Source organism: Lactuca saligna, chromosome 5 (genome assembly GCF_052625555.1).
Source record: "Lactuca saligna cultivar CGN05327 chromosome 5, ASM5262555v1, whole genome shotgun sequence".
NCBI classification, from domain to species: domain Eukaryota; kingdom Viridiplantae; phylum Streptophyta; class Magnoliopsida; order Asterales; family Asteraceae; genus Lactuca; species Lactuca saligna.
This window is the reverse complement of record NC_136421.1, coordinates 183,051,455-183,076,590: the sequence shown is the minus strand read 5'-3', so window position 1 is coordinate 183,076,590 and position 25,136 is coordinate 183,051,455. Positions and strand designations below refer to the sequence as shown.

The 25,136-nt window shown below is 39.1% G+C and overlaps 1 protein-coding gene across 1 annotated transcript; it reads right to left on the bottom strand.

Moving 5' to 3' along the window:
• Positions 1-10,720: 10,720 nt before the first annotated feature.
• LOC144997772 (eukaryotic translation initiation factor-like) lies at positions 10,721-15,509 on the bottom strand. The gene is made up of 9 exons (XM_078957638.1): positions 15,089-15,509; positions 14,125-14,196; positions 13,918-14,013; positions 13,296-13,496; positions 13,032-13,126; positions 12,836-12,923; positions 12,410-12,760; positions 12,083-12,325; positions 10,721-11,988 (listed from the first exon to the last, which is right to left on the bottom strand). The coding sequence occupies exons 1-9, from the start codon at positions 15,245-15,247 to the stop codon at positions 11,005-11,007; spliced, it is 2,289 nt and encodes a 762-aa protein (XP_078813764.1). The 5' UTR covers positions 15,248-15,509; the 3' UTR covers positions 10,721-11,004.
• Between the last annotated feature and the right edge of the window lie 9,627 nt (positions 15,510-25,136).

Below are 25,136 nucleotides of genomic sequence, written 5' to 3'. Positions count from 1 at the left end.
GATCATAACTTCTTCGTTGTAACTCGGATTTCGGCATTCTTTATATCTTCGGAAACCTTGTTTCAACTACTACAACATTATCCAATATATCAAGTTTATTTTACACTTAAATTTTGACGCTTATTAATTAAGCAATTAAGCACAAAACACATAATACTCAAATAATACACTTCTATTATTTCAAAACGGGTTACAAAGGTTAACCTAGACTATTTCATTGCTAAAAATGGCAAGCCCAGAAACACAGGCGTTACAAATGCGCCCTTATATATTGATTGGTGTAGAATTGTTCTCGCGTTCTCAACCTTTTAGATGTTCTCATTTGATCATATATATATATATATATATATATATATATATATATATATATATATATATATATATATATATATATATATATATATATATATATATATGGAAATGATTAAATGAGAACATCTAAAAGGTTGAGAACGCGAGAATAATTCTACACCAATCAATATATAAGGGCATATTAGTAATTGTAAATATGAGTTGGCAAAAATTTAGGGATTCTATTTGACTGTTTCCTAAATAAATGAATTTATTGATTTTTTTAATTTATACTTAATGGAATATTTTCGTTCAAATTGAATAAAAAAAATCTTATAGTCATGATTCAAACAACTTTTGATATAAATGAATAAAAGCAAATTTAGTCATATAATTTCCTAGATTTTGATTTTTAACTACATTTTATTATTTTTATAAAGATTGAAAAAAACATTTTTTCTGGTATATTCATAAATGAACAAAAGCATACATTAAATTAAAATTTTTTTTAAGAATTTTATTTGATTTGATTATGTTGATTGCGAATGATTATATGTAACAATAAAAGTTGGAATGAGTAAACTACCATCCCAAAAAAATAAAATTAATTAATTAATGAATAAAACACCTCAATTCAGCCATAATCATAAACGTTAAAGTATATTTACCAATATAGTAAACCAATACATTTGTAATCATTAATGAATAAAGGGAAATGTGAAGATAAAAATAATATAGTTTGGTTGTAATCACAAGTGACTGAAGAAGATAAAAAAATCCGATTTGCTGTGATTTTTCTTGTTGCTACCAACACACAAAAACAAAGAAAGGCACATGTGATCATTGTTATTCTTGGGTTCACACCTGCAAAATCAAGTTCAAAGATATAAAAAAATCAGATAATAATGTTGTGCATACATCTTCACTGATTCACAAATGAATACATGTTTCTCTTTTGATGGCAGAGAAAGGAAAACATAAGTCGTATACTTTTCGTTTTTGGCAAATTATAAGGAGAATATGAAGTATTAAAGTAATTAACTTTTTGATTTGTTCAGATCTCAGCAATTTTTTTTGTATATATCTAGGTAACTAATTTTTTGGAAGCGTTCACATATGACCATTATAACCTGCTAGTAGTTTACATCCGGTCATAATTGCCACATGTGAACATTTTCAACAAGTTCGTTATCTTGATGTGTAAAAAAAATAGTTACTGGAATGTGAACAAAACAAAAAGTATGAGTAAATTACACGAATGGTCCCTGTGGTTTGGGAGAATTTGTGCGTTTCGTCACTAACTTATTTTTTTTTTTAACTCGGATGATTCATACTAATTATTTTTGTTGCGCGTTTGGTCCATATCTTACCTAAAAAGATTATTGCGCCCTTATTAATTTATTTTCTTATTTATATATTTTAAAAAATTAATAGACCCACAAATATGTATCTACTCACCCTAAACCTGAAACCACATTTAAGAAATTTAATATGAGTCCCACCGGTCACCATCCCATCTCTCATCCTCCCCAACTTCTATTTCCTTTCCATCTTTAGTGAAATTGACGTCTTCGCGATTCCTTCTTTTTTCGGTCTTTCAACTCCAACGAACCAACACCACAACCTAATGCATCACAACTTCTATTTCATTTTTATCTTTTGTGGTGTTGGTTCGTCGGAGTTGAAGAATCGAAAAAAGAAAGGATGATGAAGACATCGATATCACTAAATATGGAAAGGAAATAGAAGGTCGGGAGGATGGGAGATGAGATGGTGACCAGTGGGGCTCAGATTAAATTTCTTAAATGTGCTTTCAAGTTTAGGGCGAGGAGATACATGTATGTGTGGTCTATTAATTTTTTTAATATATAAAAAATAAATATATATATATATAAATAAGAAAATTAAATAAAAAAATAAATTAATAATGCCACAATAATCTTTCTAGGTAAGACAAGTATCATGCGTGCAACAAAAACAATCAATATGAACCATCTGAGTTAAAAAAAATAAGTTAGAAATTCGTTTACACCTAATTATGTAAAATTCAAGTATCATCTTTAATCCCCAAGTTCTTTGTTTACTTATTTCTACTTTATAAGAAATAACTAGGTATATTATAAATATAATAGTTATTTGTAACAGCCCGGATTCCCAGGTATTATTCATTCTTTTATTTTGGGCATTTTGTGAGGATACTCGGTGAGTTGGAGCTCAAACTCGCCGAGTAGGATCGCGATTTTGGACAAGGTTCGCGTCTGGACTCGGCGAGTCCACGCTGCTTAATGAAACCCTAATTCCCCGGGTTTGGAGCCTATTTAAGGGCACTTATAGCCTCCCATTGCGGCTACCAGTACCTTGAGAGAACCCTAGGAGAGCTAATTCGTTTTGGGAGAGAGTAAGTGACTTTTGGGCCTTTGTATTCTTTGTTTAGCAAGAGGAAGGTGGCAAGAGCAAGGAGGAGGTGAGATTTCAGCAGATCCAGAGTCCAGAGGCTTCCTTTTGAGGTAATGGTTCGAATCTCCTTCAGTTATAGGGTTGATCTTTAGAGTTAGGGTTTTATAACCCCTTTGGAGAGTGATTATGTGAAGCAAATGGTCCCTCTTCGAGTTTGTGCCTTGGATCTGGACTCAAAGAGGTCCAGAGACCTTAACCATTGGAGCTTTTGGGTTATTATGGAGTCATTGGACCTAGATGGTTATTTTAGGACCAAATCTCCTTTAGATGCCTTTTGGGGGTTAAACAAGCATCAAGCTTCGAACTTTACGTGACATTCGTGCTTGGGAAGGCCAGATCTATGGTTTGGGAAAGCAGATCTGACCTTAGAAGGTCAATAAAGTTTGTGCATGGCATGAACTCGCCGAGTTGTTCTTGGGACTCGGCGAGTAGGGTTGGGGTTTCACGTAAAATGTTCAGCGAGTGGACTCGCTGGGTTGGGGGATAACCCAGTGAGTCAGGGAGAGTCAGTATGGGGTTGAGTCAAGCCGGAACTCGCCGATTTGTTCTTGAGACTCGGCAAGTTGAGTCGTGGTTGCCCTGTGATTCATGCCTGGTGGAACTCGTCGAGTTAGGGAAGTACCCGACGTGCAAAGAGAGGATCCGAAGGAGTCAGTGAACGTGTTAGACTCGCCGAGTTGCTTTGGTGCACTCGCCGAGTCCAGTCAAAGTTGACCGTTGACCAGAATTGACCAGTGTTGACTTGATAGGGTTAGTCAACCTAAGTTGTAAAAGTGTTAATTAGAGATATATTGTATTATAGGAAGATTATAGTGCGGGGGATCAAGCACGAGTGATTCCAGGGATTTGTGAGTTATCGAGATACACGAGGTGAGTCTTCTCACTATAATTTACCTTGAGTACGTAACTAGAGTTATGTGATACAGTGCTTGTATGCTATATATGTGTTATGTGTTGCGCTGCATTATTCTATGTGATTTATGCTGTGCATGTTTACAGAGTTAGAACCTGAGGGTTCACAGAGTTTGGGTGCACGGACCCACAGAGTTATAGCCTCGAGTGGCTAATATGTGTTATATGTGGTATTTTGGGGAACTCACTAATCTTTATGCTTACAGTGTTTGGTGTTATTCGTTTCAGGTACTAGTGATGACCTTGGGAAGGCGCCGGTTTGATCAGTATACACACTTGGGATTTTATGTTATGAGATCTTGGGATTTTTGTATGACATGAATTGTATTTCAAACATGGGTGTTTTTACGAATATTAAATGAATTATGTTTTTATAAAATGCGAAAAATTGTTTTGAAATTTACGGTGTTAAAAGTTGGTATCAGAGCCTTGGTTTGAGGGATTCGGGTACACCTTCGGGAGTATTTGAACTCAAACTGAGGATTTGGAAAATATTTTCAAAAGAGAACCAAATTTTCTAAAAGAAGTAAAAGATTTTTAGAGAAACTCAGAGTAGAAACGTGTGTACGATCAGTCAGCGCCCGAACGGTGATTTCCCAAAATACCCTTATATTATATGTTTATGAGATTGATATAATGTATTCTCTTGCTAGAGTAGGCTAGGTATTCCTATTAGGACTAGAGTGCCCTGATTTGTGATGCCTTAGCCTAAGGAGAGATGAGCTGCTATGAGATGCTTGAGAGTGAATAGGTAGCAGCGAGGAGCTTATGAGAGATCTGTTAGAAAGTGATAGAGTACTTGGAACTTGGGATCCGAAGAGGAGGATTTGGGGTGTGTACTGAAACGGTGTGGATAGTAGTATTGGGCCCGTACTACTGAAGGCACCGGGGCGGTGTACAGTTCAAGTAAGAACCTTCGGAATGCCAAGGATCAGGGAGGGAAGAGTTTTCGAGTGTGAGTATGCTCGAATGAATTCTAATTTATCGTATGTTGTATTTCAGAGGTAGATCATGGTGAGGACACGTCTTATGCCAGAGAGCAGTGGGGCTAGTGATGAGGAGATCCGTCGGATCATCCACGAGGAGGTGGTTGCGGCCATCAGGGCAGAGATACCAGAGATGTTTGGGTCTATTAAGACCACGCTAGTTGAGACTTTCGACGAGCGTTATGCTGCTCTTTCTGAGGCTGCTGTTGCGGCGGCCACTGCAGCTGTTGCTGCTACGAGGCCGCAGGGAGGTGATGCGTTGCTATTCCGGGAGTTCAGCAACACGAAACCGCCAGAGTTTGACGGGACCCAAGACCTAGTGGCGGCTATGAGGTGGATTTCAGACATAGAGGGGTGTTTCTTCACTTGCTCATCTCCTGAGCATTTGAGAGTTCGGTTCGCGCTGAACCAGCTTCGCTTGGGAGCGAAGGACTGGTGGAAGTTTGTGACAGCGCACTTTTCGCCTGCTGAGCTTGCGGCAGTGACCTGGGAGAGGTTCACTGCCATGTTCCAAGATGAGTACGTTCCCCAGGTGGAGAGGGAACGTTTGGCCCAGGAGTTTCTGACCCTCAAGAAGGGTACTGAGTCTGTTACGGTGATTACCGTGATGTTCCACGAGAGGGCGATGTTCTGCCCTGAGCACGTGTCCACTGAGCAGGCACGCATGAGCCGATATTTGAGTATCTTGAGGCGAGACATTCGGGAGTTCATGGCGAACTCCTCGTACCGGACATTTGTCAAGCTTCAGGCAAATGCTCGGAAGAGGGAGATTGAGCTAGAGACTCAGGCCAAGGAGGAGGCGGAGCCTCAGGGGAGGGATCGGTGATCGGCACAGTCCCAGCCGGCAGCCAAGCGGGCTAAGCCCGCTGATCCCAAATCTGGGAGCCAGAAGGGCCGCATTTGTGGAAAGTGCGGCAAGGGTCATGATGGAGTATGTAGAGTTGGATCTTGCTACAAATGTGGCAAGGAGGGGCATATGGCTAAGGACTGCCCCAAGGGGTTTGCAGTATGTTTTCACTGCAACCAGACCGGACACCGGAAGGTGGAGTGTCCGCAGCTGCGGAGATCAGCTCAGGGAGCACCTCAAGGATCTACCCCTACCGCCATCAGAGCTACCGAGAGTCAGCCAGTGAAATCCAAGGCGCCAAGGGCACGAGGGAGAGCCTTTTAGTTGACCACGGAGGAGGTCCGCGCAGCGCCCTATGTTATGGCTGGTATGTATTCTTTCGTGTATTTATTTTGATGATTGATATATTATGCTTATATTATGTTATGCGTAGGTACTTTTCTTGTGAATTTTGTACCTGCCTTGGTGCTATTTGACTCGGGTGCGAGTCGGTCTTTTGTATCTTTGGCTTTTAGTCAGCATGTTAGTGTTAGTCGCGAGGCGCTGAGTCAGCCTCTGAGAATTTCCATAGCTGACGAGAGGGTGATATATGCCATAGAGGTGATCCGTGGGTGCGTATTCGAGATTTTCGGTGTTGAGTTCCCAATTCACTTGGTTCTTATTGCGATGGGTGATGTCTGTGTCACTGTGGGTATGGACTGGTTGAGAAGATTCGGTGCGGTTATCGACTGTGAGCGACAGCTGGTGACCATACGAAACCCTAGTGGGGGAGTTCTTACGGTGTACGGTGAGGGTACCCTTTCTGGATCAGCGTTTTATTCGGCCGCTAGGGTGAGGCAGTGTCTACAGCAGGGCTGTAAGGGTTTTGTGGCATACGTGATGGATACGCGGGTTGATTCCGAGAGGCCGAGGTTAGTGGAGGAGGTTCTGATAGTGCGTGAGTTCCCAGATGTCTTTCCAGAGGAGTTTTCGGGTGTGCTTCCCGTGAGGCAAGTGGAGTTCAGTATCGATTTGGTTCCGGGAGCTGCGCCTATTGCCAAGGTGCCTTATCGCCTTGCACCTTCAGAGATGCAAGAGTTGTCCTCGTAGCTTCAGGAGCTATTGGGAAAAGGGTTTATTCAGCCGAGTAGCTCGCCGTGGGGAGCGCCTATCCTTTTTGTCAAGAAGAAGGATGGTTCACATCGGATGTGCATTAATTACCAGGAGTTGAACAAGTTGACGGTCAAGAACCGTTACCCGTTGCCGAGGATCGACGATTTGTTCGATCAGTTACAGGGAGCATCTTGGTTCTCCAAGATCGATTTGAGGTCTGGATACCATCAGGTGAGGGTGCGAGATGAGGACATTCAGAAGACAGCATTCAGGACGCGATATGGGCATTACGAGTTTTTGGTGATGCCTTTCGGGCTCACCAATGCCCCGGTAGTGTTCATGGATCTAATGAAACGAGTGTGCAGGCCGATGCTGGATCGGTCAGTGATTGTATTCATCGATGACATCTTGGTATATTCGAGATCTAGAGAGCAGCATGAGGAGCATTTGAGGGAGATCCTCGGAGTTCTGAGATCGGAGAGGCTTTATGCCAAATTCTCTAAGTGTGATTTCTGGTTGCGAGAAGTCCAGTTCCTGGGACATCTCGTTAACCAGAAAGGGATATTGGTTGACCCGGCCAAAGTTGAGGCGGTGATGAGTTGGGAGGTGCCGAGGTCACCCTCCGAGATCAGGAGTTTTCTAGGGTTGGCCGGTTATTATCGGAGATTTATCAAGGATTTCTCTAAGATCGCAGTGCCACTCACCAGATTAACCCAGAAGGGTGTCGCTTTTTAATGGGGCCCCGAGCAGCAGGCCTCCTTTGAGACGCTTCGCCAAAGGTTATGCGAGGCCCCGGTGTTAGCCCTCCCGGAGGGAATAGAGAACTTTGTGGTATACTGTGACGCATCGATCTTGGGGTTGGGAGCGGTGCTGATGCAGAGAGGGCATGTGATAGCATACGCATCGAGGCAGCTAAAGCCACATGAGACGAGGTATCCCACCCATGACCTAGAGTTGGGGGCAGTGGTGTTCACCCTCAAGATTTGGCGTCACTATCTGTATGGGGTTCGGTGTACGATATACACGGACCATAAGAGCCTGAAATACTTGATGGATCAGCCCAAACTAAATATGCGGCAGAGGAGGTGGTTGGATGTGGTTAAGGATTATGATTGTGAGATCCTGTACCATCCGGGCAAGGCTAATGTGGTAGCCGACGCCCTAAGTCGCAGGGTGGAGAGCGCCCCGTTGCGAGGTGTATGTTTCCGTTTGACCGTGATGGCTCCGATGTTGGACACCATTCGTGGAGCACAGGCTGAGGCCGTGAGGTCGGAGAACCAGAAGAATGAGCGAGTGGTAGGGTTGGTATCGGAGTTCATTACCGATGGTCGGGGGCTTATGACATTTCAGGGGCGGATTTGGGTGCCGTTTGTGGGAGGGACACGTACCATTTTGATAGAAAAAGCTCATCGGTCGAAATTCTCGATCCATCCTGGGGCCACTAAGATGTATTTGGATCTGAGGAGGAAGTATTAGTGGCCCTGTATGAAGAGGGATGTTGCGTGGTTTGTTGAGAGGTGCTTAACCTGCCGTAGGGTTAAGGCCAAGCACCAGAGACCGCATGGTAGGTTGCAGCCGTTGGAGGTTCCCGAATGGAAGTGGGAACAGATTACCATGGATTTTATCACCAAATTACCAAGGACTGCGAGGGGAGTCGATGCAATTTGGGTGATTGTGGACAGGTTGACGAAGAGTGCCCACTTCCTTGCTATTAGTGAGAGCTCCTCTGCAGAGAAGTTAGCAGAGATGTACGTGAGGGAAGTGGTATCTCGGCATGGGGTGCCGATCTCGATTGTCTCAGACCGGGATGTACGTTTCACTTCCAGATTCTGGAAGAAGTTTCATGAGGAGCTGGGTACTAGGCTGCATTTTAGTACCGCATATCACCCCCAGACAGACGGACAGAGTGAGCGGACGATTCAGACGCTCGAGACATGCTCCGGGCATGTGTGATGGATTTCCGGGGGGAGTTGGGATACGTACTTGCCCTTGGCAGAGTTTTCTTACAACAACAGTCATCATTCAAGCATTGATATGCCACCCTTTGAGCTGTTGTATGGGAGGAGGTGTCGGACCCCCATTTGCTGGGGAGAAGTCGGACAGCGTGTTATGGGAAGTACTGAGATCGTACTTCAGACGACAGAGCAGATCCAGCAGGTCAGGCAGCGGTTGTTAACCGCGCAGAGTCGTCAGAAGAGTTATGCGGACAGACGTCGGTCCGAGCTTGAGTTTCGGGTCGACGACTTTGTGCTCCTGAAGGTCTCTCCTTGGAAAGGAGTGATTTGATTCAAGAAGAGGGGCAAGTTGGGGCCCCGATATATTGGTCCATTTCGGGTGATCGCGAGGGTAGGCAGGGTAGCCTATCGTTTGGAATTGCCAGCGGAGTTAGGGCAGATTCACGACACTTTCAATGTGTCGCAATTGTGGAAGTGTATAGCCGATGAGTCGGCTGTGGTTCCATTAGAGGATATTCAGGTGGATGCGAGCCTGAATTATACTGAGAGACCAGTGGCAATCAAAGATCGGAAAATCAAGGTTCTGAGGAACAAGGAGGTACCCTTGGTTTTGGTTCAGTGGCAGCATCGGAAGGGATCCGATATGACTTAGGAGTCGGAGTGTGAGATGCGCGAGTAGCATCCAGAGTTATTTGCAGAGCGAGACTTCGAGGGCGAAGTCTAGTTCTAGTGGGGGAGAATTGTAACATCCCGGATTCCCAGGTATTATTCATTCTTTTATTTTGGGCATTTTGTGAGGAGACTTGGCGAGTTGGAGCTCAAACTCGCCGAGTAGGATCGCGATTTTGGACAAGGTTCGCGTCTGGACTCGGCGAGTCCACGCTGCTTAATGAAACCCTAATTCCCCGGGTTTGGAGCCTATTTAAGGGCACTTATAGCCTCCCATTGTGGCTACCAATCCCTTGAGAGAACCCTAGGAGAGCTAATTCGTTTTGGGAGAGAGTATGTGACTTTTGGGCCTTTGTATTCTTTGTTTAGCAAGAGGAAGGTGGCAAGAGCAAGGAGGAGGTGAGATTTCAGCAGATCCAGAGTCCAGAGGCTTCCTTTTGAGGTAATGGTTCGAATCTCCTTCAGTTATAGGGTTGATCTTTAGAGTTAGGGTTTTATAACCCCTTTGGAGAGTGATTATGTGAAGCAAATGGTCCCTCTTCGAGTTTGTGCCTTGGATCTGGACTCAAAGAGGTCCACAGACCTTAACCATTGGAGCTTTTGGGTTATTATGGAGTCATTGGACCTAGGTGGTTATTTTGGGACCAAATCTCCTTTAGATGCCTTGTGGGGGTTAAACAAGCATCAAGCTTCGAACTTTACGTGACATTCGTGCTTGGGAAGGCCAGATCTATGGTTTGGGAAAGCAGATCTGACCTTAGAAGGTCAATAAAATTTGTGCATGGCATGAACTCGCCGAGTTGTTCTTGGGACTCGACGAGTAGGGTTGGGGTTTCACGTAATTCATCTGTCTTATTTCTGACCTCAGTTTGTCATAATTTATTACCATACACATTATAAAGTGTTACATTATTAATTATAAATATACAAATAATTTATTTGGTTATAATTTATTACCATACACATTATAAAGTTATTACAACAAAAAAAAATTGCAAATATATCTTTTGATGTATTAAATTGTGTAAAAAATAAATTAGTGTTCGAATTACACGATTTGTAAACCATGTTGGTATAAAACTATGAAGTTGGTGTTAACCCTCGTTTAGATTTTTGGAGTTACCCTCATTTAGATTTTAGCTGTCGTTGCCAAATGCACTGTAAAGAAATTGAAACACATCATAATACTCCATTTCAGTGATTTACCACAACGTAATCTTAAAAACAAATTAAATGTCAATAGCATCAAAAAGTGTTGGTAACTGTCACTTTTGTTCTTCAAACTTCTCGTTACCCTTAACTTTCACTTTTGTTCATGTTACAAGGCTTAATTTTTTTTTAAACCAAAATTACACAAATACTCTACATTCAAAAATAAAAGCTAAAATGTATTCTTGAATTGATTGAACTAAAATAAAAGTAACTCATCAACCAGGTATACGATTTCAGGATTTCTTGAAAGCTGAAACTTCCAGGCTAAAATGCGTCAAAGGTACACCCAAAACCAATCATAAGAAAACAATTGAGATTTCAATAAAATACAACAGTTCCTTTTATGAACTTTCAAGTCTCAACAATAATCAAATTTAACTCGAAAGTCACAAAAAAACTAAAACATAAAACAAAAATTAAAAAAAAAAAAAAAAACTCAAAATTCATGGCAACATTCGTCCACCTTTTTTGTTTCCAAACACATAACAACTATCCCTATCATAACCCCTCAACAAAAACATCATCGATTATACAGTTTCACCGGAAACTCACCTGTCACGTCATGTGATTTCATTTCACACACCTAGAACAGCCTCTCACACGCCGCCACATCAGCCGCCTGTGCCTCCAAAATCCCACTCCCAACAACCCGTTTCACACCCATGAAAACCGCTTTCTGAAAGAAGTCATCTTCCATACACTTCAAAACATCCCCCACAACCTTGAAATCCAACCCACCAGACACCACCAAAAGCCCCATCATCTGCCCAAAACTGTCAGGTGCTTTTGGCAAATCAATCGCGATGTCATCCAGCAACGAACCGTAGGCGGTGCACCCGGCGGTCAAGTCGGCTCGAGTCAGAACCTTTTTGGAAACAAGATGGTCCAGCAGCTTCACCAACGGTTCCACACACGGTGCGCTTTTCTCCAATGCTAACGAAACCGCTTCCTTCACAAACTCAGGGTAATATTCCGGTGCTTTGAGCTCCTCCACACACTGTAGAGCCTCATCAAGCATCCGCACACTAAAATACTCCTCCAGAAGCGAAACCGTTTTCCTCCTCAGCTCATCAGGATTCTTCACCTTCACCGGAGCAGCAGCAACCGGAGCCGGTGCCGGTGCCGGAACTGGTTTCGCCGGAGATACCGGAACAGGAGTAGCAGCAGCACCACCACCACCGCCGCTGCCCTGCAACAGGGCGCTTGATTTGCCGCTAATGAAACCACCGGAGCCTTGGGGGAGAAATCTTTGAGTTGGTGATGGTGTTTTGTTGAGTAAAGGCTGTTGTTGAATACCACCTCTAGGCATGTTGCGGGACCTCTGAACCTCCCAGTTATCGTTTTCTAATCCGGGTGTCCCGGGCATCATGCGGGGCCCAGGGGACATCCCGGGTGTTCCGGGCATTAAGCCGCCTGCCCCCGGGCGGTTGAAACCACCGCCGCTGCCGCCGCCTTGTGCTCCGGCAGCCAAGGCGCGACTGTTTCGGATACTCGCGGTTGAACCGGGGCGGAGTCGCATGTTCTTCTCCGCTTCCGTGTGAATCTCAGTTATGGTCTTGGCTTTTACCTGACGAACAGGAATGAATAATGAATGAACGGAATGGAATAATGAATGAACGGAATGGAATAGTGAAATGGAATGGAATGGAATTGATGATTACCTCTTCGCGCCTTGGAATCCAGTTGTTTGATCTGAGATCGATGACATCACGAACCATGAACCTCATTCGTGGAGCTAGTTGTTGGTTTGTTGTGAGCTCTTTGAGTCGGTTGAAATAAAGATCATTAATACGCCTTGATTTTAGGCTCTCGTCTAGTTGCTTGCCAATGGTGTTAAAGAATTGGCAGATTGCTTCTACGTTTTCCTCCTCTGGACAAATTTTATTGTCAGATCCTAAAAGCTCCTGTCATGTCAAATTCACCATAGTAAGAAAAAATAGTGAAAGTAGAAAAATATAAAAGAAATGGGAGTAGATGAAAAATGAAACCTGAACAATGTGATGCACGATCTTTTCAGGGACCATTTTCTGCTTCAAAAGCTCACCAATAAGTTTGATGTTTCCAAGTGTGCGAAGTTTAATCATTCGCTCTTTGTCTCTGCGTTCAGATTCTTGTTCAGGGGCATTCATCTGTCTTATTTCTGACCTCAGTTTGTCAGCACCTTCAAATGCCTCTTGACAATTATTTAACAAAACACGTTTGAATGTAATCTCCTTTCCATCAGGTTCATCAGATGGAAATGGTGGAAGCTTTGTATTAAGATCTGAACACAGTTGGGCATACATTGGGCAAAAAGTTGGCTCAAGAACAGCCTTGTCAAATATCAACGAGATAACCCCCTAAAAACAACCACCATATTATTATTAATTTGCTATGTAATATATAAGCAATATATATACAAAATACACACCCACCTTCAGAATATCAGCTGTTGTGATTCCTGAGTCGATGAGTTGACCTTTGAGGAGGTCAAACTTTTCCGGAGTCAACTTGTTCAGAATACTGAATATCAAAACAAATCAAAGATTCATTTTCAGTTCTCTCATGGTATATATGATTAATATAATAAATGAATTATAAATTTTCATGTTGAGTTTTTTACTGATTTACCCTTTTACAGTCTTCAAGACACGATCCTTATCAGAGAGAGTCCCCCTCCGAACTGACCAGGGCACCTCAGCTTTGACAAGAGCAGGAGCAGGACCCTGTTTAAAAAATAGCAATGTACTTTCAATCATTTGTTCATTAAACTACAATTTTGTAAAAGAAAGAAATGTAAGTAGGATGCTATAACACGCTAAATGAATGAAAGTGAGAAATCCATTGTCAATAATATATAACAATATAAAAGAAAGATTTAATTTACAAACTCACCCCTTGGTTAGGAGAAGCCTGTGATCTACCAAACTGTGAGTTGGAATCTTGCCTATTATATTGATTCCCATCAGACCGCCCACCAAAGTCTCTGTTGTCTCTACCGGAATCCCAAGACCGCTCCTCCACAGGAGGCGGTGCTCTTCCACGCCAGTCCCGGTTGTCAGGCTCAGAGTAGCGTGCCTGAGCTGGAGCTGCCACCTGTAAATAAATAAACCACTCTTGTAAAATTAGAATTCATTTTCACAAATAAAAAACAATAGCACACCGGCTCATCATGCCTACAGATGAGGAGGGCTTTAATGTCTTTTGCACAGATGAGAGTTCAAGAGCAAGTCCTGTCCCACCTTTTTTGATTGGACAAAAAGTTACAGTTTTTGTCACTTTGACATAAAGTCCATTTCACACCTTTTTTGATTAGACAAGAATTAACCGTTTTTTGTCCCATTGACATTGATGTGACAAAAAGTTGCAATTTTTGTCACTTTGACATTAGTACCTTTTTGATAGGACAAAAAGTTGTAATTTTTGTTATATTGACATCAGTCTGAGTCTAATGCGTGAAAAACACAGTATAGGGTTGTTTATGGTATAAAGATGATATGAAAGGTTTGGTGCTTACAGTTCCTTCAGATTTGGTCCAGTTTTGGGCCTCCCCAAAAAATTCAGTTTCCACTTCTTGTTTGACTTTAAGTATCTCCTCGGGTATATCTACAACCTACAACCAAATAAAAGACAGACTTAATGCGTATCAAAAACCGACATTAAATCAGTATTAACACAGTTAGAAGATAAAAAAGAAGCTTAAATGCAGTGTTTAATGAATTACCTCCCTGAGTTGTAACAGCTGATCTCTGGTGTAACGAACGCGTTCACGAAGCTCGAATCGGGAATCATTGTTCTAAAATAAGACAAAAGTTAATGAATTTAAAAGTTAATATTGAGGCTGTTGAAAGAAAAAGATCAAAGAGTTATATGTATCAAATTGCCAATAGCAAGCATGTTAGTAAAAGAACTCTGTTACATTACATTGACAATCTTTAACTACCAAAAACTCATTATGATATCCATGCTCAATACCCACTTGCCAAATTACTCAACATGTTGCGTGGAACGTATAGAATTACTCTTGCTTCCAGAGGAAATTATCAGTTACTTGAGTAAAAGGAATGTCTGAAACTAATTATCAGTAGAAGAATGTTTTCAAATGTTAGGGAGACTATAGAAAAACCAAATAATTGTCGAGATACAGATATTATCTAATTCTGAATAAAGAATGTGCCTGTGATGAATTCAAGGTACCTTCAAATGAAAATCATAAAAAGGGTAATGAGCATCGCATATGCGAACACAATTTCAGTGAGTTTCTCTATGGGAATCTAATTCTCATGTAGCTTACAGAATATATTGAATAACTTAAGTTACTGTTTCCAAAAACCTTGGTCCCAAGATTAAATCCTATTAAACGTCAATCATGGACATTCTTTCTCAGATCCCTGTTTGCCACAAACCACATATCAGAGGTCAATCAAAGAAAATCTTGAATCGATATTGTACACTTTCAGTTTGATTTAAGCTAACATAAGTCGCTGCTCACGCATCGGAGATCGAAATATATACACAATATTCACGTATCAACGAAATAGACAATACATGAGACTGAGGACTGGATAAGTATAAACAAAACAGATATCAACTAGATGAGATAAAAAAAATCAACTAAATACCCACAAAGATGAGGTTCAAAGGAATACAAAGCCCAGATCCAATTAGGGTTAAACCAAAGTAACAACCTTGAAGGCGGCAAGAGATGGAACGCCAGCACCGCCATGAGGTCGAAGGGCAGGAAGATCAGAAGAACCGAAAGCCAACGAATCAAAGCGAGGGCCAGAAGTTCTTCCTCGATTTCCACCACCAGGTCTCAAGCTCAACGCCGTCTGATCAGCCTGCATACCTCGATTGTTTCTATCTTTTGCTCAAATCGAACAAAAAGCTTAAAGTTGAATCAGCGATTGACGAACACAGCTAAAGTAAGTAAAATCAAGATTCAAACAAATCTTGATATATATGAAAGATAGGGTTTTCTGTAGGGATAGATGGAGAAAAAGAGAGATTAGGGAAGGAGCTTTCTCTCTCCTGGAGGAAGTGAGAGAAAGAAAAAAGAGGAGAGAGAGAAACCCTTTAACTTGGTGGTGCGATACTGCGCATCGTATTTAGACTATTTTATACTCGAAAATTTCCCCCATTTTGTGTACTTCTTTGGTTTTCAAAGGATGATAGTTGTATTTAATACGTTTATAACTCCTTCTTCTTCAAGTACAAAGGACACCTTCTAACTTTGTGAAATCGTTGTGTTAGTCCCTATATTTATTTGTATTTTCACTCTTTATGTAGGGTTTTTAGTATGGATGCAAATATGATTTTTAGTATGGAGACGATCTTAATAGGATTGGGCTTTTTTTTATGGGTAATGAGACGGAGAAAGCTTGCATCACTTGATGTAACGAACAAATTCTAACACCCCCTTCCTTCTTATAACAACAAAACAAATTCTAACACCCCCTTCCTTCTTATAACAACAAGTGGTCTCCTAAGACACCCATTGATGTCTTTGTACTCCATTAGATCTCCAAAATGATTCCCAATATCTTTATTTGGGCATAGTAGGTAGAAGTTGATCCAATAGATCGACTAGTGGTTTTGTGATAATGATTTTGATTAGTAAGATGTTGGAAGGCTCATCCGGTTCGGTTCATTTCATCATCAACAAATAATCATTATAAGTAGTAGAAAATATGTTGATCTCTTTCCAAGTCCAATCCCCTATTTTATCCCTATCAATATGTATCCCTTGCTTTGACCTATTTTCTTAATTATTAGTATTATCCCGTTGCATTCTTTCCTTTGTGAGGAAATACATTCCTTTTTAGGAGCATTATGATATGCAACTCTAACGGTCTCTTACTCCCTTATGAAGTCTCTGTTGTTCGAGGATTTGTTTCCATATATGAAATGGATACGAGGTAGGGACGGGTACAACACTATTTTCCCCTATGATTATTTTTTATATTTTTTTATAATTTTAAGATTTTTGTTTTTTAAATACTAAATGGGTACCCCCAAATGCTCCCCATAACCTATAGTTTTGTATCCGTTCGGGATTAGGTTAGTCAGAAACACGATGGATATAAATATTAGGGGCCGGGGATATAGATTATATTATACGTCAATTACTCATCTCGTTTTCATCCCTAGTTTTTATCACTCTCTTATGGATATAAAAGTAAGACATAATTAGGATTGGTCTGTTAGATTATGTTAGGATAAATTGATTTGTTAAAATATTTGGGATTAGATTTATACTAAAAAAATTATTTAACTAATATGTTGATGTTTTCAACTTTGATATGTTAGAATAATGGGTTTACCATAGGTTTATTCATTTTTTTTCTTAATCCAACATGTAAGATAAATGGGTTAAATTCATTTAATCTTAAAGTTACACGATAAAAAAAATAATTAAGATGTAAACCCAAATAAATACCTAATTGGATAATTGTCAAAGAAAGGTTACTTATTTAGTTATTCCACATTTTAAAAGTGCTATATAAGGATTAACTTCAATATAAGAGTACACAAAACAATTAGATTAATTGTAATTAAATTTAATTAGTATGAAATTCAGGTACAATGAGCTTTCAATTTATGTATTTATAAAGTCGGTTTTCACATTTTTTGTAATTCTAATTCTAGAATTTTAGTAATTACTCTTGCATTTGATTTTATTTATATCAATGAATTAATTCATATTCAAAAATTTTGTTAAACTTTTACGTTATTTAAACCCCTCCCCATCCACAAACTTTAATCGATTTGGGACCTACAAGTGGTCTTAAAATAGTTTCCATGTTTGTCATTACATTTATGAAAAGTTTTAAACACTCATGTTATTTATCATTTATTAAGCAACAGCTAACCAAACATCTTTTCTCTCACATTTTATGAGAAAATTTTAGCAAAACAATATTTCCATGTGGACTACAATATTTTCAAATCATTAAAGATGATCCTGAACATGCCAAAATCAGGATAAAAAATTTCATTTTTCAAATCAGAATAAACCATTGTTTAAAAATAGTAATAATAAAATAACAAAATCAAGTATAAACTACAAATATCTCAAGGTCAGTGTATCATAAAGTTCCAAGAACATGACATATAATGATGTGTACGATAACGTCTTCGTCTTGTCATGGTCATTTGAAGTACCTAAAACACGAGACTAAAAATCGTAAGTCAAAGCTTATTGAGTTCCCCCAAAGTACCACCACACAAACATATAACAGCATGCATACTGGGTTCACAACTAACATATTGGATTACCCCTAAGTCCCATCATGAGTCTGGCTTGCCTTCTGGCCCACAACTTATGGTTAGCTTCCTCCTGAGCCCACAACATAAGTCTGGCTTGCCACTCGGGGACACAACTTTCGTTTGGCTTGCTCCCCGGTATGTTGGCTTCCGCACAAAGTAGATGTGCCTTTACCCAACTGAACTATGTCAACATATACATATCAGAAAACATATATCCAATAAACAGATAATAATATAATCAGGCAATAGACTAACAGTCACATCTACAAATCACTAGCACATAACAATATCATATATATATATATATATATATATATATATATATACCATAACTCAGTTCTAACAGATCAATACAGCATATCAACATCCTCAAAACCAGTATACATAACCCAGTGGGCCAGAATTGGTGTCTTCGACCCACGAGTACAGTGAGGAAAACTCACTTATGAGTTTAAACAGATAGTTGAATAGGTCATTGCTCTGAATATCAGCTCTACTAGTCACCTATACATCAAATAATGACCAATCTCAAATACAACTCAAAATACCCAAAATACCCTTAGTTCAAACTTGGTCAAATCCTACTCAAAGTCAAAAGTCAAAGAACTCAACTCAACTGAGTACACCCAACGTACTCAGCTTGTACACACGGCCTACTAGAGAATTGACCAAAAACAGGTTGGTGACTTGGTACGTGCAGCGTACCATAGCATACGCCCAACATACGTGTGACATCCCGTTTTTATAACCAGAAAAGATCGATTTCGTTTATGCTTTAATAAAATCAGAGTAATATTCAAAGAAAAGTGTTGCAAAATTTGTTCCCAAAGACAAAATACGATAAAAATTTATCAAAGCAGTTCTTAAAGAAATGTGTTTTCATTACATTACAAAACTCGGGATGTAAGAAATGTGTTTTCATTACATTACAAAACTCGGGATGTCATCATCAATACATAACAAAAGCATAAACATAACATCATGGCCACAAAAATTGGCTTCAAAACATCATAGGCCTTACAACATTCTATTCATTTTTCTATAAATCCATAATCTCTCGTCAGATCATTCAACTATGCTTTTGCCACCACCTGTAATACAAGAAACTGAGTGGTCGAGCCGGGGAGCCTGGTGAGCATATAGGGTTTTCAACCCATAATAAATAAGTTTATTATTGTTTTCATCAAATCATTAACCCGATTAACCATTCCCGGTATCCTCGCACTCACGTCCCTAAAGCATCTATAAAAAGGGACCTAGCCTAATGATTTTTTTTCTTCGGGATGACAACACTGTTTAGGGGATTCCTCAGCAATATATGTCAAATAAGGGAACCATGGGGGGTAGAGTACATCTTCAAAAACACCTACAGGTTGCGAGTCTGCTAGCGTTCCACTGGATTGCCTAGAAAAGTTTGTGGTCGTCATCTATACTCTGCTACATGACTGGATCATCTTAAACATCGTAAACATCGAGGCCTCTCATCATTTTATCACACATCATCTATTTCATCTACCCATGTTCTACCCAATATATTTGTAGATATAATATACATACACAATCTAGTTCTGAAAAACAAAGTTTACATCTTTCATCCGGCATAACTTTCAAAGCATAAAATGATGGGTTATGAGCAAAACATCATTCCTATGGTGTACATGCAAACCCTAATAGCTTTTGGATCTAGTTTGTCTAATGAACATGCAATTGAATATCCAAAGCTATAAACTCTAGATCTAGCATACAATTAATCATATTAACATAAGATTGGGGTTTAGATCTTACCTTGATTGTTATGTAGCAATAATAATCTCAAATCCTCCTTTGTAATGGCTTTAGAAAGCTTAGAGTCACAAGTGTCACTCCTCTAATGGCTCACAAACACCAAAAGCAAGAAGATGAAGAATGAGAAGAGAGGAGACACTAAAAAACGGTTGGAAACCCTAATCAATTAGTTCACCCCGTTTTTGAGTCTCAAGGGTCCTTTAAATAGTGAGGCTATTAGGGTTATCTAACAAGGAAACCCTAATTTGACTTCTAAGGCCCTGAGCAACCCATGGACTGCCTCCTTAGAGGCCTTAGATGATTTCTAATGGGTTTCTCCATAGATTTCGGCCACCCCTCTAATATGGTATCCATTAGCCCAATATTCAACTATCATACAATTGACAGTTCTAGTCCCTTAAGTTTAATTAATGTCTTTTAGCCACAAAATTAATTCTTAATTAATTACTGACTAATATTAATTAAACAATATGATTTCTCCTTTAATATATTATTCTCATAATATATTAATAAATCATAATTAATCCTTTCTCTCTCCATAATTCATCCTATCATGTTGCTTTGGTGAAAAGGCAACCCAAAAGGACCATGCACCATCGGGTCAAGTACATATCAAAATAGTTATGGACTTAGACACTAATCCAATAGTCTCTCACTTGGATAAGTCTAATAACTATTCTGCGTATGACTTCAGATCCTGATCCGCAATCGTAGCTTTCAAAAGCCGCTATCAACTCTGATCTTATCAGATACGCGTCCTTTAGATAAGGGATCATATATTCCTCCATTCTAGATATTGTATAGACTGAGACATGGATTTAAATCATTCTCTCTGTCTATGTGTTGTTTCCTGATTTCCGATTTATGACGACTGACAACAGGCTACAACTGAACACATCAAATTAGTCCCAGCTTGGCCAAGCGCTTAGGGTGTCATCACTAAATCATCGAGGGGACCACAAATATCACTTTTATCCTACCTTGGGAAAAAGGAACGGATAAACTTTGACTCAATGCTCGCTTGCATTCACTCATCGAATCACACACAACAATAAGGTTTATAACACCAAGTTACTGGTGCATTTACTTATCATTAATGTGCAACCGATCAGCAAATAACAACTCACACGTCTTAGTTTCAAGAATATACAATATTATCGACTCACAATCACTCGTGATAAAATCCATGAAGTGATTCTTGTGAGCGTGGGTTTAATCCAGTGCTCAAAATCATATTCATAAGCACTCACGAATGTTGTAACAAACCTTTTCTATGTCTAATACACTTTAGACAATCTACAAACCAATTCATGACAATCTTCATTCATACCTACTTCTAACATATGAACGACTGTGGACCGTTCGAATGGTTTGATTATTCTGAAATAATTTAATTGTTCAGAAAGTCAAAACATGCAAAGTGAAACACAAGAATAATACTAATCCCATATGGCCCCAAACTCTAGGTATAAATAAAACATTTTATTTAATCACCGTACTGATTACTCATTATTTGTTGTTTCGGGTAATCAACTTCTTACTTGAATTATTACTACACTTGTCCCGTGCTCTCAGCATGCACACAATGTTTACCTACGGTCCTTACTTTGTGAAATAGATCACATGAATACATTTCCAATCATACTCATTTCACAACTCCCAATCCTTATCATAAGTATAAAAATATTAAATTCTTGTTACTTATGCTAGATTCTAACATTTTATGCAATGATTCTTTTGTAAAGTCATAGATCAAAATCATCAAGACTTGGCCAACCTCTATCAGAAACAATTCTATAGATATGATGTCTCTCACTCAAAGTACATTCCTTTGAACATCCTTCTTGCATAAAAGTTTCTAATCTAGACATAGATTCTCAATATCCAACTCCCAATATGGAAACATTTCCATATTTGCCATATGACAATTCATTCTTAATAGAATCTTATCTATGCATAATAATGTCATCCAATACCATACTTCCAACTACTCACAAGCGACCAATCCTTAGCGAGCTTTGGATCATCCTTTAATAGTTGTTTAATTATTTTAGTCAGAACCGATTCTAGTCCTTTTTCCCTCTAAATGCGCTAGACATTTGGAAAATTTTAGAATGATCAAAAATAATAGCACTGACAATCAATCCTATACCCGAAGCGTATGGGACACAATGCATAATGTCTTACATAAAGATATGATACTTTATCAATCTTCTGTGATAATATTTTATGTGTCTTGTTCTTACAATTCGAACTATGAAGAGGGATACCATAATCATAATCGAAATTTAAGAACACACTATGTATCCTTTGACTAAATTTATTAAAAAATTTCAATCTAAGCTTTAGATTTTGAAACGAAGTACAATATTCTCTCCCTTAATCATAGCAAAACAACTTTTCAACCCTTACGACTTTGCAAAGTATAACTCTTGTTTTCTATAATTAATATTGCTAACCTGCAATACTTGCCTTAATAATCATACAAGCACAACATTTATGCTCCCATTATCATGATGATTATTATCATATAAGCATAACACTTATGCTCCCACTAGCTTTGACATGTTTTCAGAAAACAGCTGATAAGCCTTTATCAAGCTTCTTATACTCATACACCTTTCAATAGATAGCTTATATGTGTGTTTGAATAATACTAAGTCCTCAAATATTTAGACCAATTGCCAAACCTCACAATTCGAACTATGAAAGGGATGTCCTAATCATAATCGAATTTGAGAATGAAATTTTCACAACCACTATCTTCTTAAAATCTCTCTTAGTGAAAGAATTTCTTCACAAACGGAGAGAAATCTTATGACACTTAGATTTTAAGGTGCATGTTTTCTTATCCATGTGAATTTATCAAAACAAAATTCAACTCTTATGGATTGAACTTACTTAATTTTGATTTCTTGCCTCATGGCAGCACGGGTGCCCACCATGTCTTCCAAGTTGTCAATAAGATTACCCCTTCCTATTGATGTACTTTCCATTGATTAGGGCGTCTTCACTCTATGAAATCCACATGAGAACTCATAGAACTCACATTGCATAGTCAACTTAAACCGGAATTGCACATAAACAAAATTATGTCAACACGATAGGTTACAAACCTCAAGTCGTGCGCTAGTGTTTACTTTTGATTAATTCTTGAATCCTTTCAAGATCTTCGGAATCCCACTGACCTGTTGACATATTAGATTCTCTTATCAAGAACATTTCTTGATAAACAAATATCCAAGAGTTAGTGTGTGTCTATATCAAGACAAAACATTACACACATTTGGTCTTAGTTGGTCTTTGGCTTCTTCAAGACATCACAACATACCAAATTCAAATGTGTAGGAGTAGGAAAACAAATTTTCTACTTCACGTTTAATGAATGCGTGTCACTGAATTCACAATCTTGGAATACGATTCTAAGACTTTATTTTGGAACGAAGTATGACTCATCCTTTTTTATTTAACCATTTCAACAATTTCTGATTCCTCTTCTCAGCCATACTAGTGTACTAAGATGTCCTTAGAGAATCAATTGTGATATAGTTCTTAATCATTAAGACGATCATAAAATTTGATACAAAAGTGATCTCCCTTCTTCTTAGATTGGAGAAACTTTTATCTTTCTACCTAGTTGATTCTTCTTATTCGTTCTTCCATTCATTGAAGCCTTTTCAATGATTCATAATTCTACTTAATCTTGTAAGCATAACCACATTTACTAGACTTTTAGTAAATTATGACAAATAGTTTTATTGTTATTTGTGGTGGACTTGACTAGTGCACAACATTGTATTATATTCCTTTAGTCCTTTACTTGACTCACATACTTGTGTGATCAAGGAATTAATCTTAATTTCCTAAGTACTAAGATTTCCATACATCACATGATTCAAATCATATGACTCTAAGTTTCTGTCCGAATGAAACTTGGGTGATGGGAATCTTTCCTTACTTAGAAATTTTGACATAACTAAGAATCACATCCATTTATGGAAATACGTAAACATCAATTTTTCACAATGATTTCATTACAAAGATATACATAAATCAAAATTTCTTTTATTCATAAAAGTAGCGGAAAACATGTCCTTACAATGCAAAATCAACTGAAAAACTATGTAATCAAATATTCCTAACAACTCTATCATAACTTCCTAAGCTCAAAATCTGATCTTCAAATCCATGTGATCGTGATCCATTTCTTCGTGATCAGACTCATCTTACTCTTCCATCAAGCTTCCTCTCTTTTCATTGATCCTGCAAAACATTCAAATGTAATCTTATCACATTATGTATTACGAATCAATGAATAGGAACTTAATGGAGTTAGATAGTGGATTTTACCTGAAGTAGAGCCAAACGTCTTGACTCTCCCATCTCTTAGATCTCTCAGATAGACTGGGCAGCTTCGTCTCCAATACCCCTTCTCTTGGCAATAAAAACAAATTGACTCTTTTGGAACAGCACACGGAACTACTTCAGACTTTGCCTTTCTCTTATGATCAAACTTTTCGACCATGGCATACCTTTCGTTGCTATTGCCTATATCCGTAGAGGTCTGGAAGGCAGATCCACCAATCAGCTTTGCTTTTCCCTTGCGCCATATCATTGCTGATTCAGCAGCAATAAGCATATAGGTGAGATCGACGAGGGTCACGCCGTGGTTCATCATATAGTATTCTCTTACGAACTCACTATATGAGTCAGGAAGCGACTGCAGAACCCATTCAACAACTAGCTCCTCACAAACAACAGATCCCAACGTTCTTAACCTATCAATGTGTGACTTCATCTCTAGGACATGTGCACACACTAACTTTCCTTATTCATGTTTACTTGCCAAAAGGGCTTGAGTGAGTTTGAACTTTTCAAGCCTTTGAGCTTGAGGGTTAGGGAGAATAATTGGAGGAGGTGACGGAAGTGAAGCATGATCTCTTGTTCCCCGATCAAATCGTGGAATATCATCTTCATGTGGAAAGCTTGTTCCATGGGATTTGGGATGACCATATTTGTCATACTTTGACATCTACAAAACGGGAGAAACTTCAAGTTAAGTTGATTAGGATCCTCAATGTGACACCCAAATGAAACATCGAGGCTAGGATCCAACACAATACTCCACAACCTAGAAGGGGGATGTCGTAATCTAGTTGCAGAATATTTGAAGGTAGGTAAATGACGATTTACCAATTTCCACCATGAAAAAGAAAAAAGAAATTTAAGTTTTAAATCTATTGAAAATTCCTAGATCTTTTGAGATTCATTGAACTTTTCAATGGCATGTTTAAATCTCGATATGCCCCTCGATTTGTGACTGGGATGCCGAGGATCACAAAACAGGGTGTGAATAACCATGCAAACTTACATGGTGCCCCCAATGTTACAGTCACTTATTCAATGTGCCGGTTAACCACACACGCTCCACCAAACTATGACAAACATTGAGTCACCCTTTACTACCTTTTCTTAGAACCATTTAGTGTGCCGGTTAACCACACACGCTCCACTAACATCTTTGCAAGGGCACAAAGTGTGATTTTATGGAATTTCATCAATTCATTTTTGCCTAAAGTAACTAAGATTGGGAATTTTGTATAAAAATTTAGTTACTTTATACTTTATTATACTTTTAATGGAAAGGGTTTGCCATATCCTACCCGTTCGGCTAACGACCCT

Excerpts from the sequence above, each read along its gene's own strand:
- LOC144997772 (XM_078957638.1), bottom strand. The coding sequence starts at position 15,247 with ATGCAGGCTGATCAGACGGCGTTGAGCTTGAGACCTGGTGGTGGAAAT. Across the intron at positions 14,197-15,088 it reads CATCTCTTGCCGCCTTCAAG|AACAATGATTCCCGATTCGA; the intron begins GTTGTTACTTTG and ends GTCTTATTTTAG. Across the intron at positions 12,761-12,835 it reads CAACAGCTGATATTCTGAAG|GGGGTTATCTCGTTGATATT; the intron begins GTGGGTGTGTAT and ends GGTTGTTTTTAG.